At 38.5% G+C, this 19,314-nt stretch overlaps 1 protein-coding gene across 1 annotated transcript in view; it reads left to right on the forward strand.

Moving 5' to 3' along the window:
* Positions 1-19,314, forward strand: part of C9H8orf48 (chromosome 9 C8orf48 homolog) — a 28,699-nt gene that overhangs the window by 1,133 nt on the left and 8,252 nt on the right. Inside the window, 6 exon segments of the mRNA XM_076347482.1 lie at positions 1,306-1,485; positions 1,487-1,529; positions 3,780-3,902; positions 11,795-12,027; positions 14,514-14,666; positions 15,801-15,895. Coding sequence (XP_076203597.1) covers positions 1,306-1,485; positions 1,487-1,529; positions 3,780-3,902; positions 11,795-12,027; positions 14,514-14,666; positions 15,801-15,895 — 827 coding nt within the window.

Consider the following 19,314-nt stretch of genomic DNA (forward strand, 5'->3'; position numbering starts at 1 on the left):
TTGTGCAGCTGTAACTTCTTAGATCAGCTGTGGGCTGGAGAGCTAATTGACTCTCTGTTTGCATTTCCTATTGTTTTTCTCCAGTAGACCTGATCTTAATAACCAATCTCCAACCTGAATCAGTGGCGGTGTAATGAACAAAAGAACTACTTAGTGTTTATTAATATTTAAAGTTTAGATCAGAACAATTCTTTAATCTTTGGGACCGTGTTAAAACAAAAAGAAAACCTTTGGACTTAGAACTTTGGCACTGCAGATTAGTTTTGTAAGTGTGGCCTTGGGAAGGAAGTCCTGAATTTGTTTTAGGGGCACAGGGTCTTTACACAGTGCACAGAAAGACTTTGGCAGTAATGTGGCGTGTAAAACAGGCAGCACAGCATATTCAGTAGGGAAATGGCCAAAGTCAGCACCTTTAAAACAAAGTTGCCTAAACCCCAGTGACAAAACACCAAGTACGGTGGCATACCTGAATTTCAGGCATGACAGAAAGTGCCTTTGTCTGCCTACAGTTACCATGTTGGGGTTCCCATCCTTCTGATGAAGGAACCATGACTGACTGCTGCAAGCATCTTTCCAGAGGGACGTTGCCCATACATGTACTCTCCTTTCTTTATGAGAGTAGGGAAGAAATTGGAGCAAAATTATTCAGGGCAAAGTTATTTAGGTCCTTAAATTCAAAGGAAGAAGGGGTATTGCATCATTCTAATAAAAAAGAATAAAATAAGTAAGAACAAAGCTTTAAAATAAATCCGTAACATGATAGGTAACTATCTGAGGTCTGTTTTGTTGCTGGGGCTTGAATCTGGAGAACTTTATTTCTCTTTTTCACATTGGGAGCACAACTCCTCATTTGAGAACATCAGCTGGCTGATGCTTGTTATGTTCTCTTTTTAATTTTCTAGACAAAATCTAAGCAGAACAAGGAGGTTTTGCATTTCTGAGTGGTGAGAGGCTTAATAATCCGAAGGCAAAAAAAATACTATTTTTTAATTTTTTTTTTTTTGTTTTCATGAACGATTTTATCCAAGTGTTACTGTAATTCACTACAAATTGGAAAGGAATGCTGTGTGTGCTTACCCAGCGGATCTTAATGATGCAGTGCTTTGATCAACGGTAGTGCTTTGAAGGGTGTTGCCTTGATCCAGTGCACAGATGAAGTAAGTTATTTCATCCACCCATTGTGGTAGCTAAATTGGGCGTGAGCTGAGCTGCAGTGTTCCTCCATATGTCCCCCATTGCTATAAGTAATCCAGTCATTCCTCCTGTATAATTGAACCTGTTACATGCTTTTGGTTTTATTTGCAGTGCTGCACCACGGCGACTACCTCGGCAGATAGCTCTGGTAACTATGAAAAGTGGCGGAAGGAATTGAGCCAGAGTTACAGTAGCTCTGGTTTGGACTATTCAGAAGACACCTTTGAGCCCTTCAGTGAGGAAGAAGCAGCCTGCTGGCGGTGAGAGAGTGAGTGGTCTGCTGTGTCAGATAACATTGGAAAGCATGTCACAGTTGGCAGGCCAAAATCATGCAGGTATGCAGAGCTTACCATACTTGAGACCTGTCTTTCACAGCTTTAAATCAATGCAGTGGAGGCTTGAATCAGCAAAAATAAAAATGTAAAAATTGTGTACAGTGTTCTTGCTGTGCCAAGCAACAGAACATCTGTATGCTGACTAGATCTGTGTTTTGCGCTCTCGGGATTTGCTGACAGCTACATGCAGAAGTGTTATGATTTGGCCATGGAAACCCTTCTTTGTGATGCTGAAATTCTGTTGGCATGTTAAAAAAAAAAATTCTGCAAGATATCTTGTTTGAAAAGTAGCTGGGCCGTAAAATAATCTTTCCAAGGGCACAGGGAAAGTTCCAGGACTTGAAATACTTAAGAGGGCTAGATAGTACCTTAAAGCTGCATCAGATGAGTGATAAAGAGGCAGGTGGCAGGACATAAGCTAACTGCCTTAATGTCTTGTTAGGTTTTCTTCTGTCTCTGTGGGGTTCTCTGTCATGCTTCTACATTCTTCTTTTCTCCAAGTTTGGTCTGGTAAGTATTGTGAGTACTTGAAGAGATGAATATTTTTTAAAATCCCTTTTTAGTCTGGGAGCTTGTCAGCATGTAGAAACATTATCGCTTTAAAGATTAGCTACAACGCTTTTAATATATTTTTAAAAGTAGTGTAGTCTTAACATATATTTTAATGTCTATTAGCTGTTACTCTTGTAATCTGATTCTACTCAGTTTAACTTGATCAGCTGGCATATACCAGTATATAATTAACCTTGTCTATACTTTAACATTGGCAAGCTGTTCCTTTTCCTACTACAGACAGTCCGGTAGAGATGATCCCCCTGTCCCTCATCTATCTAACATTTTACTGTGGGTTGGGGTTTTTTTTCACTCTGCAGTAATAACCAGCACCATTATCGTTAGGAATCCTTTTTAAATATGGTTTAGGCGTGAAATCCCAACAACGCAGGGCAAAATTTGTTGTCAGGTGTATATACATGAATGTAAACCCTGTTTGTCGTAGCACAGAGTATAGCATTCAATATCAGTGCTTCAAAAATCTGAATAAAGAGATGATCATTGCTTTGGTGCCTTATTCATGCTACATTTATATAATTGAACAGCACCTAATAGATTTAACAGTTTTGCTTAAAATTTTTGGTTTTTACAGATGATAGGTTTTAATAAACCTTTTTTTTTTTTCCCTGGAGATACAACAAGTTTTTTTAAATTATTCCATGTCTAACTTTTGAAATCCTTATTTCTGGCATCAAGGAATGGAATGCTGGGGGAATCCTTGCTCTGTGCGTAGAGGTTTTTTTAATAAGTGTTACCACTTTTTATCTTTACAAGGTTAATGTTTCATAAAATTATGGAGTCTTCTGAATACTACCAGTTAAATGAGAAACGAGGGAATAATTCATAGAAAAATATTTTGGGAAATTGATTGCTTTCTGCGGTATATATCTTACCGAGAACAGCATATATAAATAATAAAAACTATAGAAAACCTGTCATGCTGGTGTCCCCGTAGGGACACGTTATTTCCTTGCATAAGCCCACTGAATTTGCTATTAGTACCCTGAAGACAGTAGAGAAGTCGGGTGCTTCCTGAGTGTGCTCAGTGTTTTGAACTGGGACCACACCGTATGCACCTTGCTGTCAGTGGCAGTGACTTTTCAGACCTCTGAAGTCTTTTGTCTTTTCCCAGCTATTTGCTTTCACATCTTTGCCGTTTCCTCAGTTTCTGCAGAACTGGAGTTGTGCTGGAACAAGCTGGAGAACAGGGAGCCAATACGGATTTTTTTATTTCTCCTGCCCCACGTTATTTTTCACTTGGATCAATGCCTTGAGACAGTTCACCTAAGCTCCTAAGAGTACTTGTACTGCCACAAATGAAGAGCCTATTCAAGGCTGAAAATAAGCGATGGGGCTGAAAGAGGGAGAAGGTAGATTGTTAAGTTAGCATTACAGATAAAATTGAATGTGTCAACAAGCTCTAAGCAGTAGTCTCTGTTTTTCTCAGTGTATCCTACATTGTCTTGCAGTGGGGTGATTAGAAATGAGCAATATGAGATCCTTTGTGGGACAGAAGTTTGCTCAGCGTTTCACCCTGAAATCACTGATATCATCTGTATAGGCCTATGGCTTAGGGTTTCTTTTCCCTCAACAGGGAGAACTCACATTCGAGTGGAGGATTATTTGCCTCCCACTTGCTTTTTCTGCAGTCCTGCTTTCTTTACAATGTATGTTCAAAGCTACCTTTTTTCATTGTAGATGAGCAGTCTGAAGTAGCGGATTCTGCAGCTATAGAAAGAGATGTCATGGGAAAATGGGTTGATCTAAATAATAAAGCAACTGGCATTAAGCAAGACAAACATGTCGTCAAAACTCCTGCTGGTGAGTTCAGTAACTTTAGTAGAGGTTATAATTCTTGTTTCTTTTGAAAGGGGATGTAAACTTTTAACTAGTCTTAAATTTTATATACAAGCTATAAAAGTTAAGCCAGGTAATTAGTCTGGCTTAATTAGCCACGTAATTAAGTACGAAGTTTCTCTTTTGTGCTTTCTCAGAAAGCAGTTTGTCTCCCATAACACACATGGCTTTGATGCTTCTGACGTAGTGACATTATCCTAGTGATGCATTACCACAAGATCTGGATAAATACATTAGAAAATGTATCCACATTTTAAATTTAACTGTAATCCTCAAAATTTTACTGGACTGTTTAGTTTTTCTTTTTTTTTTTCTCTCCAGCTGTACAGGTACTAGGAGTGTGGGTTTTTTCCTTCCAAAGTAAATGTGACTTCAGAATTTATTGTGTGAAATGTTTTTCCCCTTGTTAATCAGTTGTGTTAATTACTGCATTACTTGTTTGCCATGTTTTAGTTCCTTTCCCAAGCTGAGGGCGGCAGCAGGGCACCAATTTTGACGAGAACAATGGAGCAGCTTTGACCAACACAATGATTTAGTGTATGGAGGAGGAGAGGGGAAGGGAGGAAGGAAGGATGCTGTTTGCATGTACTGGTTATGCAAGCAACTGTGAGAGCAGATGGTGGGATGCAAGTTCTGCTTAAGTCTTTCTGAAAAGTGGGTCAGAGATACTATTTTTAATTAAAAAAAGAGCAAGAAAGCTGTAGTTGAGCAAAAAATAATTGAAGCAGAAAGGGAATCTTCCTCAGTCTATACGTACATGAGAAGTGAACAAACTCAGAAGTTTTGTAGGTCACCTGTAAGACTGATTAACCAGGGAGATCTTCCTGCCTAGGTACTTCATGGCATTGCATTTGTGTACAAGCATCCTCAAACCATCCATATATCATAGGAAAACATGACCTAAGATCATTTTTAGGCTATTCTTAATTGTATAGCTCATTCACAACAGTGGTGAGTCAATGTTACGAGTTCCTGACTCATCTTCAGCATTTATCTTTCTATTACTGGTTTTCCAAGACTGCTCTGTAGTCAAGTGAGAAGACAGTTAATGTAGATCATCTCATCTATAGTAGAGAGGCTTCTGGCGAGCTCCTCTGAGATAGCATTCCTAAAATACATCAGAATCTTGTGACCATTTGATTCATAGAGAAATTGAAAAGGACCTGATGAGTTCAGATTCATTGAATGAATGATAAACAACAGTGTAAGGTTGAGGAAGTTTTCCATCTCTACAGAGCTTTCCCTTGAAAGTTACGCTTGGGAAGATTTTATCCTCTTAATCAATCTCCAATTTTTGTAGTTCTGCAGAAGCTAACATTTTGCATTTGGTTTATGGACTTTGATGGGCAAGGAGAGTAAGAGTGGTCACTCAGTCTTGAGTAGCAAGTTCTGTTTCATTAGCTTGCGCTGATGTATGAGGTGATGCAGTCTTCTGTCTGCCTGTCCTATCGTTTGTCATCTTAGCAGCTAAGCACTTCTCAGGCATGTTGTTACAGTGCTTCCAACCACTGTCAATATGAAGAGCACAAAATAAGGTTCATGCTTATGCTTCTTTCATGCAAACACAGTGCACTGTCATGTGATTGACAAGTTATCCCCAAATTCATCAGCATCAGTCATACTTAGCTGGGTACTATGTTTTTTATTGCAGAATGTTAACATACAAACAAAACAAGCACAGCGACTTTTGTATACCGACATCTATAAATGCCTACTTCTCTTTGACTTAATAATTCAGTACTCAGTATTCCCCAAGCCTTTTATTATTTTATCATCTTGGAGATTTTTTTTTTTAAATACAATAGAAGATGAGCTCAACTAGAACTAGATTGGTGCACAGTTAGTCCCCTCAGTAGATTCAGCAAAATGAATGATGTATGCACTAAGCATGCATGATACTTTTGAATTTGTCTTCAGATAATAAAACAAAAATTCTTTTTATTATCTTACTACTGGTAGGGTTAAATGTGGGGGGAAAAAAATCCTGGTTTGCATATGGGAATGCCCTGGAATGTGATTCTTATTTTTCATCATTTTCTTTGTGGGCTGAAAGAAGAAAAACCTAGATGCTGGCTTCAAGGGAAGTGAGAATTTTTTGTCATAGCTGTCTCTCTGTCTTCCTCTTCTCTGGCCCTCTACCCCAGTGCTGTAGCAACTAACTGTTATTAGACAAATGCATCACAAAATGACTGTAAGTCCCTAATTCCATATGGATTATTCCAAAGACCATTAGTCATCTTTAAAATTTACTATAGGAAACTGCAGTTGTTCAGCTTAGATGTATCTGAAAGCTCAAGTGGGGCTTTTTAATGCTCTGACTTGTACGGTATTCAGAAGTTTGCTCTCACCTTTGCTTGTAACGTGTCTACATTAATCTTTTTGCTCATTTCTTTTTCTGCAGTGTTAGCACTGCATGATTGCTGGCAAAAGTGAGAGAGCTTTAGTTGTTCATGTATGTTATTTAGAGGCATAGGAATGTTTGAGCAGCATCAGGCAGTTTTGTGGCTGAAATACAGTTCAGTCCATATTACCAATTTAACTGTTGTTGTTGTTATGATAGTGGTGTCAACAATGGGAAATCTAAAAGTAAAAAAGGCCAGTGTAGATACAGACGAATGAATACCTGCAGCTCGTGCTGTTAAGGTGAAAGGCGCTGGCATGTGCACATAGACATGTGCACTGAGGAAAGTGTAAGTGTTTATTTTTCTGCATGGGATTTTTTCCAGCTTGTCCAGAGTATTTCTGAGTAGATCTAGTTTATATTAATTTTGTGAGCAAATTTTCGTATGTCCAAGCATTTAATTATTGACTTACCAAATAGTAGTTTATTGAAAGTATTTATTAAAAGTAGTAGTAGTCTATTTATAAAAATTGAGAAAACATCCTACTGCTCTGTTTGGAGAAGGGAGCAGGTATCCTATAGTCTATACCAGCTCTCTTTACTATTCCTGAGCTTTTCAGCAACAAAGCTTACTGCTTGATAACATGCACGGGTTGTGGGATTCCTGCAGACCTAGTTAGGCCCTGAGATTCCGGACTTCTCTTGTGATTCTGTCATAAAATAGTATTAATGTAGGCAATGGGGGGGACATTCCAACCAGCGACTTCTAAATGGAAACCTGCTTGTAAAGAAAGTTCATAGAGTTCATTAATGCCATTATGGAACTGGGAAAGAATGAGTTTCTTCCAAAAGACATGGATTCTGCAAGGTACTTACTGTTGTCTCATCTCACTAATGTTGGTGGAAACTGAGGGTATCCGTCACCATGCTGGAGGAACTTTACTTGCTTTAAATTCGTGTTTGTAATAAATAGCCTGATATTTCAGACTGTTTATATCAGTTCTGTGTTATCTGCACAAATCTTTCAAACCCTATGTTTGCCGATCGGGCCGTCAGCATGTTAATCTGAACTGCTGCACTCAACTGTACAAATGCAATTTAGATAATTATGAAAATGTTATCTTGAGATGCAGAGTTAAAATCTTTCTGAAGAGTAGTTATCAGTTACTGCCTTTAACCGTTTTACGTTTTTTCTTCTTTATTAGAGTATTAGTAGAGCATAACAACAACAAAATGCCTGCCTATTTTCCTATTAAATCAAAGTTAGACATCAAAGGAAACCTAATCCAGATTTTCTTTATTTTTCTCCCTTCACTCATACAGATTTAAAATGTCATACTTAAAGATGTAGTTGCATACAGAAAACAAAATCTATGTAGGTCACTTTAGTTATAAACCACACAGCAGGGTTTAGAACGTAGACATGGAGATTAGCTTATCTCCGTTGGTACGCACTGAGTGCTTCTGTAATCAGAGTAGCTTCTTGGTCCAGTTTGTTGTGCTTTACTTCCTAAATACTCTGTGCTTTGTGACCTTACTGCTGTGTGATACATGGCTCTGACGTGATGTCTGTTCTGGTGTCTGGTTTTGCTCTTCTTGTCACCTGTTCCTGCCTTATTCCTCTCCAACGAAGAGGATGTGGGAATGCAGGATTCGGGGCAACCAAGCGTCAGCAAAATGCACTTCTGGAACAGCAGTTGGCACTGGCAGGGATTCTCTGTAGAGAGACATGCAGTGACATTTAAGTCTGCCACCACAAATGGGGATTGAGCATTTGAGCATGTCTAGTTCAAAGATGGAAACGAGGGAATATGTGAAAGACACAAGAAATAAGTAAAACCAGCCACCCCCAAAGCAAGTGCATAGATCCGTATGCATCTCTTTTCTTTCAGCTGAAGGACAGGTGAACCTCATATAACTAGAAGAAAATCTGGAAGTATAAACAATCATTGTGCAGTTAAAAGACTAACTTTGCAGAATTTAACTGTGTGCTGACTTTTCTCATAATTTTTTGTTCTTGTTTCAATAAAATTGTAGTCCTTGATCCTTGATAACTTTTATTCTTTCTGAGCTTATTTACTGTTAAACATGAACTAATATTAAACAAGTAACTTTTTGAAATTGGTTGTGCAGTCAGGTTTAAAAATTGCTGTTCTCTTTGCTAGCGTTTCTTCTAATGTCTGTAGGTGCAAATGAGCAAATGGATGGGTTTATGGCAGCACACAATTCATGCTCTATTAGAAACCAATTCTTAATTAAAATGCGCTTCTATATGTCAGGAGAAACCTAAGTGAATTAATTAGGCTGGTATTAAATTGTCACAAAATGTTCAGCAGGCCCCATGTGTTTTACTTGTGCATTTGAGTACTCAACTTAGTATATGTAAATGCTTTTTCTAGAGGTTCCCCCCCCCCCCCCCCCCCAATAGTAACTTTTTAATCTTTTTATTCATTCTATATGTGGCTGTCCTGGTTTTGGCTGGGATAGAGTTAATTTTCTTCCTAGTAGCTGGTACAGTGCTGTGTTTTGGATTTAGAATGACAATAATGTGATAACACAGCGATGTTTTAGTTGTTGCTGAGCAGTGCTTACACTAGTCAAGGACTTTTCAGCTTCTCATGCCCTGCCAGCGAGAAGCTGGGAGGGGGCACAGCCAGGACAGCCGACCCAAACTGGCCAAGGGGATATTCCACACCATGGGACGTCATGCTCAGTACAGAAACTGGGGGGAGTTGGCTTGGGGGGTGACCACTGCTCGGGAACTGGCTGGGCATCGGTCGGCGGGTGGTGAGCAATTGCATTGTGCATCACTTATTTTGTATATTCTTTTATCACCATTATCATTATTGTTATTTTCCCTTCCTTTTCTGTCCTATTAAACTGTCTTTATCTCAACCCACAAATTTTACTTTTTTTTTTTTCTTCCTCGATTCTCTCCCCCATCCCACTGAGGGGGGGAGTGAGCGAACGGCTGCGTGGTGTTTAGCTGCCTGCCGGGTTAAACCACAACAGCAGCATAGATGAATATGCCACTATTTATTTAGTGTGATTAAACCCAGTAGTGGCACATGATTTACACTGTTTTACAGGGATTCTGCATTGCAGTTGTAAGGAAAATGACCTGATGACTGAAATGGTGGTTTCCACTCAAATGTTTATGATCTTACCAAAGAAAAAATTTTTGTTAAATTGCATTTTAAAGTATTGTTAATTCTTATTCATCTGTCTATAAAGTATCACTATGTCTTTGCCTTTAGTCAATTTGATACATCATCTTCTAAGGAGGAGTAAATTGCTTTACGATGATTGATTCTGAACTGTGGTAGTTGTACTTAAATCACATCTTTTCCTTGTTGTCCATAAAGCAAAGCTCACCAATTCCTGCTTTGCTTAGTCTTAACTATAGATCCACTTATCCTTTATATGGATTGACTACATTTCTGCAGAGATACTCATTTTCCTTGCAAAATTCCACAGCTATATCTTGCGTACTTGAGACTAAATGCATCGCAGCATATTTAGGCGAAGTTTTACATTCATACTGTTCAGTGTTTTAAGGATTTGTGTTGTGGTTATGCCAAGGTACCCCACAGGACTGGAATGCCAATGCACTCATTGTCAGACAAGCACCCTGAAATATGCAGTGAAATATGCAGTGCCTGTCTAGAGAAAGTAAAACTGAATTTAATCACTGAAAATAAGTGAAACAGACAATATGGAGGGATTGTTTAAATGGTATAGTCATACTTTCCAGCTAAATGGGCAGTATAATTTGTTTCTGAATACTTTGAGTTAAAACAAACTGACCGTACCTTACCTGTGTAGTCATCATTAGTTGTCTGACTTCTTTTGACTATCAGAGTGGAGTCCTGAGAAGGGAACGCTGTGTTAGCATTGGCTACGTGCAAAGGTATTCCCAAGACTTCTAGTAATGCTTACTGTAATGTTTTGCCTTCTCCTCATTTCTCCTTTAATTACACACATTAAAGTGTTTAGTTGGGCTTCAGTAGTTGCATAAAAGTGAAATCTGTGTAATAAAGGTAGAGAGTTACTCTCCCCTGTTTAAATAATTGAAAACAGTGGTATCTCTTAAGGCCGTGTAGTACTACACAGCATCATTATATGCTGATGCTCATGAAATACTGAAATTGTAACACAATTACTCATGTTAGCTAGTCTGTATTGATTGGCTGTGTTTAAGCCTGTGGAAAATCTCCCACTAAGCATTGAATGAAGTTGTAAATCCATCTTTATCTGCTGTCTGAAGTATAATCTCTCAGTTCTTACTTATTATTACATGCCACTGGGAAGGATAAGAGAAGATGAAAGAGTGAAAGATATTGTTTAAACAAGGTCATATAAATAATTTAGGAAATGATCGTTGAAGTTTTAGTGGAAAGTATTTTCTAATGTAATTGCATTTCCTCAAAAAAAAAAAATTACTAACTGTAGGTTGTAGAATATATTTGAGGTGTTTTCCAGAGTTACTTCAATAGACACCGCCTTGTAATTTTTCAGTGTCTTATGAATTGCTCCTTAGAGTTACTAGATGAGTAGCTCTTGTTAAATGTTAATTCCTTTTGTTTTAGCAAGTTGCAGTTTCGGGTAGGAAGAAGCTAAATCTGTATTGGGCAGTCATTGAAACTCAGTTTATTTAATGTCATGGTATTTAAGTACTTGCTTTACTAATATATTTGTGCTGTGTCAATAAGTAGTCTAATTCTTTAGGGTTCTGTTGTGGTTTAACCTCAGTTGGCAACTGAGCACCACACAGCTGCTTGCTCACTCCCCCCCCCAGTGTGATGGGGGAGAGAATCGGAAGAGTGAAAGTGAGAAAACTCATGGGTTGAGATAAAAACAGTTTAATAATTGAAATAAAATAAAATGCTACTACTAATAGTAATAATAATAAGAATATACAAAGCAAGTGGTGCACAGTACAATTGCTCACCACCCGCCGACCGATGCCCAGCCAGTCCCCAAGCAGTGGCCCCCCCAGCCAGCTTTCCCCCAGTTTATGTACTGAGCATGACTTCCCATGGTATGGAATGTACCTTTGGCCAGTTTGGCTGTGCCCCCTCCCAGCTTCTTGTGCACCTCCAGCCTTCTCAGTCGGTAGAGCATGAGAAGCTGAAAAGTCCTTGACTAGTGTAAGCACTGCTCAGCAACAACTAAAACATCTGTGGGTTATCACCATTATTGTCATCCTAAATCCAAAACACAGCACTGTACCAGCTACTAGGAAGGAAATTAACTCTATCCCAACCAAAACCAGGCTCCCTTCTTTGGAGACTATTCATGGAGACATTTAGTGTGCAAGTTCGTGCAGTTATCATCCAGATTTTTATTTAAATTCTGCACTGCTGTTATTATAGTCATTGCCTCTAGGCTTGACATTGGATTTGTTTTTTTATTAGATAGATAATATGAGGTCGCACAGATAGAAGACCAGTAATTCTTCTCTTTTCCTGATACAGTAATTGACACTTTTGTTTTGTTGATTTATGCCTGACAGAAATTACTGAATTATTAGATGGAGAACTGGATGCTCTCCAGTCTTTTTGCACCATTAAGATAAGCAAGATGCGTCAGCAGCTGGTCTCTAAGCAGGCAAATGGTGGCAAGTCAAGAAAGCTGCAGCATGGATTCACAGCAAAGAAACCAGAGACAAGTGACTTGAACTGCGTTGTTCCTGACCAGCTAATGAACAGAATCCGCCTGAAAAATATCGGAGAGACTGTTAAACAGGTACTGCAAGGAAGAAAAAAATTTAGATTTTGCCTATGCTTTTGGGAGAACCACTGGGAAAAAAAGCTGTAATGTAAGGATCAAATCAGGCAGACCTTACTGATGCCACGCTCAGGCCTCTGAAAGAGGTTTTTGCTTGATATCTCAAGATTTACCTTTCTCATCTTTTTGTTAGACACTACTGCAGAACTATTGCTAGTAAATAACCAAATCGTTGTAAAATATTGTCTGGTGATAAAATAATGATCTTTGTGATTGAGCGAGGCTGGGATGGTCAGTTATTGCAGTCCACAATAAGCCCTGGATCAACTGAAGTGCCTCGTTTTCTGGTTACATCTGCACCTGTTGTTTGTAGAAGTATTCTGCATATTACTTGATTGTGGAGTCTTTGTGACTCCAGTATTGGAAGTATTCCAAAGGCAAAACCTACCCCCCTCTCCCAGCTTTCTTAGACATTAGGTAATATTAAGAATTAAAGCATGTCCAGTAGAATTTTGATTACATCAGTTCCTTTATTAAGAAGCATCTGTATTATCTTTACACAATTCAGAGTGCTTTTCTTTTTCACCAGCCCAGTGTTTTTTTCCCCACCATAGCATAGGCATTGTGACCCAGCTCCTCCCTTCAGCTCTGCATCTAAGAGTCTCAAGACTGGTACTTTTTTTGGCCAATGATACTTGCATTCTTGCTTTGTGCTTGCAGGTGGATTTGAATATGTGGTTATGTGGATTTGAGTAGTGACCATTGCCCACAGATGCCTTCACCCCTAAATCTGGGCCTTGGCAAATGTCTGTACTTTGTCTGAAATTGGTACAGAATGTCTGCATCTGGGAAAGTATTTCCGATAAAACAAAAAATGAGCTTTGAATAATAATTACAGTCATTTATTTTGTTTTATCTCTATCACATTTGCTGGCTTTAATTTATTGCCGTATAACGTAGTAAAAGTGATAACATACTCCTCTGCAAAGCCTGTGCTAGGTGAGCAGGGAGTAATACTTTTAAAGTCAGTTCTGGCGTGATGATTATTTCAGGCTTCCTGTTTAAATTTTTTTTGCTGAAGTTTCAGCAATCTGCATTCTTCCATGGTATTAATGTTAACCAACCCACCATCCAAATTTTGGAGAATTTTTACCGCCTCTTTATTTGTCATACGGTGTGGTAATACATTTTCAAAGAAGAGTAACTTTGACTGCTATGTCTGTTTGCTTCTGTCTTTACCTCCACGTAGTAACATTTTTATGCAGAGGAGAAGTAGTCAAGGGAGAAGAAGACAGAGAGGCTTGAGACATAACTTTCTAGGATTGATTCCACTGCTTTTGTAGCAGCTTATTGTGTTTATGTAACCAGATGGAATCTGTGTAAATTAAATCAGATAAAATTATTGCTATTTCATAAATGCACAAATACTGGGATTTGTGTAACGCTATTAAATACTCTTAAGACTTCATCGTGGATAAACTAACATAGGAATTAATAAGTGGTACTGTTTATCTTACAAAGAAAATTGTAGAATTTTGTTTGTATTCTGACTGAGAGCTGCAGATAGATATTTAAACTAATTGCTTCAGAGTTTATTTACCTCTTAAAATTTGTAAAGGTAATCGTAACCTCTATGAAGGCCTTATGTATACTGTCAGCATAGGAACACTGCTGTTCCCATAGCCTCATTACAGACAGGCAGTTATAGGTGGTGGGAATTATTGCTGATTAACAATTGCTGTTACTGAGTTTTGATGATCAAGTATTTGAAATGTGGAGTAAAACACGTTAATTTAACTTAATTGAGCCTTCAGGAGTTAGTGTATTTGCTGTTGTGGAAGTCTGGTTAGCATGCACAGACTGGCTTCCTGGAACATCAGGTACTCATTAAGCAAGAGTAACTAACGGCTGGTGGTGCTCTAAACATATTTCACACCGGCAAAATATGTACAGGTTTACACTGGCAAAATTGTAATTTGTACTGAGCATCCACCCAGGGTCAAATGAGTCATACTAATTAAAAGAAATTTTTTGCCAGTATAACTGTATCCTCACAGTTGGTTTTGGCTGGTCACCAATGTGTTGCTTTGCAATCACATGACTTTTTTTTTTTTTAAACTGTTACAGTTTCTGTGGAAGCAGTCAGTAATGTCCGTGCAACCTCAAGCATTGGGGAAACTTTGCCTGTTACAAGAAGAAATAGTATATTACAGATCAGTGCTATGGTTCTGAGATACAAGTAGATAATTTTGATGAAACTAAGTTATCAGTGCTGGAAGGGGTAATACCTGGGGAAGAGCAAATATATTGAGCATGAAAACATTCAGACAGACTCATCAAGATGATACTGTGACAAAGATTATGAAATAATTTACAACTGCCTACAAAAGCAAATTTTTGTCTTTAGACAGTATCTGTATCTGTGTTTTTATTGATTGTTTTTAATGGAGCGGCCATCTGGCTAGGACAGACATTGCTCATTGCATCAAAGTCTCATCTTTCAGGTGACAGAAGCTCAAATCCACGAATCTTCAGTGTGCCCTGACTGTCAGAAGAAGAAAGCAGAGCTAGCCAAGACTACCTTTCTCAGACGAAAGAAGATGCTAATGGAAAGTGCTTTAATCCAAGAGAAATTGGAAGAACAGATTTACTCCAGAGTAAGCAAATGTTGTTAAAAAAAAGTTGTGGTACATTTTATACGTACTGTAACTAAAGAATCCGTAAGCCAGGTTTCCCTCTGATTTATGGCAGTGAGATCAGATTGTCCTAAATGCAGTGCAAGTCAAAACAGAATTTGGCTCTATATAATTAATAAAACGCTTGGGACTAACATACCGATCAAGTCATTTGAGCTTGCCCGGTTTATATAAGCTGAAGGTCTTTCCCAGGATGTCCTAGAATTGCTTTGGGTACATCTTGATTATTTCTCCACAGTTTGTTTTCTGATGGGCTGTCCAAGACAAAATGGTAAATAACAAAGTGATGTGATAGTAGGTAACTATGCCCATGCTAGTCTTCCTTTCTCGTCCTTTGGTGTAGGAGTCTCAGAATAGGACACTGCAACATGTTATGGAGGCTAAGGCCTCTCAGATACGCTATTTCTTCTTGGAAGAACTGTCTTCTGTCTGTGTCTGCTGTCACAAAGATTCAAGCTTTATTGTTAGGAAATACCTCTGGAATAGATGGTAGGCAATGTAAGCTGAAACTTACGGAATTCCTTGGGTCTTCTGTGGTTATTCCTCAGGATGATCTTCTTCCTGAGGGAAGAACTCTTCTCTCACTTTTTGAAAGGGAGTCAGACTGAAAGCAGGTTGTTTCTGAGCAACGGATAAGTAGTGCTCTCTGAAGCCCTGAGATCTGTCTTTCTGCGTTTGTGAGCAGGGTGGGAATTTGTGCACTGTACATGTTCTTTTTTTACCTAATAATGCCAGTCTCCTGATTTTTTTTACTCCCATTCACTCCATACCTAAGATTTGAGAACAGTCTCAAGTGAGGCTTCACTTTTTTTCTCTTGTTTTTCTCCCAGCTTCCCTGAAAAGGTCAGCTGCTTTTTCCTTTCTCTCCTTAGGGAAGAAACTTGCTTTATGGGGCAGATCACTGGCCACAATGTTCAACAAAGTTTTTTAAACAGGATGCTTTAAAAATCCAGCAGAATCGTGCTGATGAGTGCTGCCTACCTAGTTGCTTTTGAGGGATTGGATGTAGCTGCCGATGGTAGGCCTGTGATACAGGACATGAGAAATGGCAGGAATACAAAACCAAGTAATTTCCATGTTTCCTTTTTATTTCAGGATGTGCTTACACTTATAGGAGAAGCACTCAGAAGCTTTCCCAAACCTTCAGAGGATCCCAGGAACTTATGGCAAAGGCTGAAACGTCAGAAAATGTAAGGCCTGAAAGTAGTAAACATAACTCAAGGACATAAAGAACTGGGAGACTCTTCTGTGGGCAGTCATGTACTGAATGCCAACGACTGTGGATATAACCTGTTTTGTCAGTGATGAATTCGGTGGTGGTTTAATATTCTTGCAGGTGGAACCAGATATGCCCAGCATGCTGGCGTCTGGGTTATGATTCAACTCTTTATTCTTCCTAAATGCAAATGTTGCAATATATTGTAATCCAACTATATATGTTTTTCAAATTATGGAAGCCAACACTTTCTATTATTAATCTGACAAGTAATAAGTATTGTTTTTTGTGGGATTGCTTTTGGGATTTCAGAGCAGCTCACAGCTGCTTCCATCCATAAGAAAAATAAATGATTCCGTTTTTCGGGGCAGGGAGGTGTAATTACTGGATTTCAGCTCAATCTTTGCCCACTGTCTCATGTTAAATTGAAAGTGAGAGCCCCAGGTGGAGGAGAAAAAGAAGGTTGCAAAATAACTATAGAAAGGAGTAAAATGAAATGGGGTATTTATAGAACTGAAATAATGAGACTATAACAGAAATTAATCAGCAAGACTGAGGATGCCAACAGGACAAGGAATGATAATAAATTAATCATAGAGCCTATATAGGATAGGTGTCTAGAAAGATAAAAAACAACATAGATTAAAATTGGAATAAGATGCCAAATAATATTTTTGACTGTTTTTTGAATATACTTTGGAATTTGTTGTAATTTTCTGTGATTTTTCAAGATGGCAAAGTGACTGTCTTTCAAAGAATATATCTCGGTGAAAGATTGGTATTCCGTACGTGTCCAAATAAAATGGCTTTATGCTCAGGATCTCAGTGGGTTAGACAATGAAATCATCTTCATTGTAGCCTCAGAAGGTGTATGCTGATCTGTGGGCACAAATGCAGCCCACCTTTCTGATTACTGATAGCAAGAGCTCATTGCATTGCTCTTGCAGTGACCTTGTGGCTGTTGGGACTTACGTGAGTCAAAGTTACTGACTCTCACCAGTCTCCAGTTTCCTGACTTCTGTGCATTTAGATCTCTGAAGGCTGTGGAAATCTTGAAGGAATATCCTTATCTATGAACTCTTACTGAGCTTTTGTTACAAAGCTAATAGGATTAAATGTTACTGTTGCATTTTATTTTCCCATTTTGGGACAAGAATATGTATTGTTCAAGTTGGTTTTGTATTTTATACCCATATAGTTATTTTCTTTTGTACGCCATATATTGTTTATAGGAGTGCTGGAGGGCTGGTTAGCCTCTTGTTTTCACTTCCCACAAATCAATGGAAAACCTGAAAAGAAATGCTAGGATATAGGGGTACATAGGCCCACCTACCTTAGGGAATATCTGCCTTTTGGTGCTTAAAACCTACCTTGAATGATTTCACTGGGAGTTGATCCTGAGTAGGTCAAGCCCCAAGTGAAAACATAACACAGCCCTAAGTTGTTCAAAGCTAGCTGTCCTCACTGCTTCATCGGCAGTTTATTCTGGTTTCTTGTAAACAGCAGCTTTAATAGTCCATCGAAAATATTCCCCTAAGCTTGGCTTTAACTTTTAAATTGTCACTGCAGATTACATAGCTACCTATATAATGAATAAACGGCTGCTTATTTCTTCCCATTACTCTATAATCCTTAGAAATGTTTAAATCCCTTAAATCTCCTACCTTCCAGTCTTATAAACCTTTTCTTTTTAGATATTCCATCTCTGTTCCTTATTTGCTTTGGACTACACTCCCTGTTTCTCTCCAGTCTTTCAAAGTCTCTAGCAATCTGACTAACACTAGGCAAAGGACGCCCATTATTCCATGTGAAGTCTCATAAGGACTGTCAGACACAGAAGTGTGGTGATCAGGAATTGAATCCTTTGAAAATGTAATTTTGTTGTTACTGCCAATGAACACAGCTTTCAGCCCTTACAAAAACCACAGAAAGTGAGTTCCAGGACTCTAAATATTGGTTGATTATTTTTATAAGTAAAAGACAATGTTTTGATATTTTTGCTTTCAGTACATAGAGGCTTTCTAGAAATACCGAAATATGTCTTTGCAACACTTGTCAAGCCTTTATGTGTGTTGAACTATGAGCTATTTGGGTTAGGCATCTGACAATATTTGTCTGTAAAATAGTATTCATACTCGCACAGCACAGTGGCTGTACGGTTCTTGTTTGCATAAGTGTTACAAAGACAATTCAGATAGCTCCTCTGAAAATCAAAGCGTATTTTGCTTGTCTCTGTTGCATGCGTTTTCCTACTGCTCACTACAGTTCTTTCATTTTTTTTTTTTTTTAAATCAAGAATAGCTCTGAGATCTCTGAGTGTTTGTCTTCTGCTTTCTTGTAGCAGCTATTAGGGATGTACAATGGAATGAATGATCTGAGTCTCTAAATGATTTATTTTAAAATCCTGCAGTGTTTGAGACTAGAGATCCAAAAATTCTGACATGGAGGACGTAGGGGAAAAAAAAAGTAGATCATGTCTCTTCCTTTTTCCCCTCACAGGAGCTTCCCCCCCGCCCCCCTTCCTCAGCAGCAGATTTTTCTTTTGATCCAAAGAAACACTCTAAAACTATGATCGAGAAATATTTATTCATCTGCTCCCTTGTTTGTGCTTGCTGGAGCATAAAAGGAGTGAGGTGGATCAAGGGTGATTCATATGGTAAGCAGCTGTAGTACTGAAATAAATCAGTCTGCCTATTACAAGTACTTTGGAGCTTTCGCTTTCTAGCTTTCGTGCTACACATAGTTGCATTATTTAATCTTCTGAATGATTTGTGACATAGAAGAGTTTATTGCTCTGAACTTTGTACAAATACAGAAGGGTTTTTCGTATATACATTGTTTTGTATTATGTGTATGCTGGTAACTGGTTTCGTGATGTTATACTTTATAACTGACCCTTTGGATAAAATTATATTCCTCAAATTATCATTGAAATCAGTTTCCTGTGGACTGCAGCAACGTAATTTCTGCTTTCATTTGCCCTAGCTTTCTCTATAAAAAAAATTAGCCTGGCTTCCAGACTCAGTCATTCCTTAGTCTTGTTTCTAATCATCTGTTGGACCATGGGACTTCGTATTCGTTTCTTCTCTAGGATAAACTTCCATCTCATTCACAATAGGTTCCTAGAATGTGTTTGAATGGGAATGAAGTTTTAGTGCAATTAATTTGCCTGGATATGAACTGGGAACAAAGATAAACACGTTTGAATACTGATTTCCAGCTACTTGTGAAATACGTAATCACAGAGTGGTGGAGGCTGGAAGGGACCTCTGGAGGTGATCTAGTCCAGCCCCCTGCTTGAGCAAGATCACCTAGAGTCAGGTGGAACCTGGTCCCACTGGTGCAGCAGTCCTTACATTAATCTGGAATCTTTTCTCTGAAGCTATACTAAAA

The sequence above is a fragment of the Aptenodytes patagonicus genome, chromosome 9 (assembly GCF_965638725.1).
Source record: "Aptenodytes patagonicus chromosome 9, bAptPat1.pri.cur, whole genome shotgun sequence".
Classification (NCBI taxonomy): domain Eukaryota; kingdom Metazoa; phylum Chordata; class Aves; order Sphenisciformes; family Spheniscidae; genus Aptenodytes; species Aptenodytes patagonicus.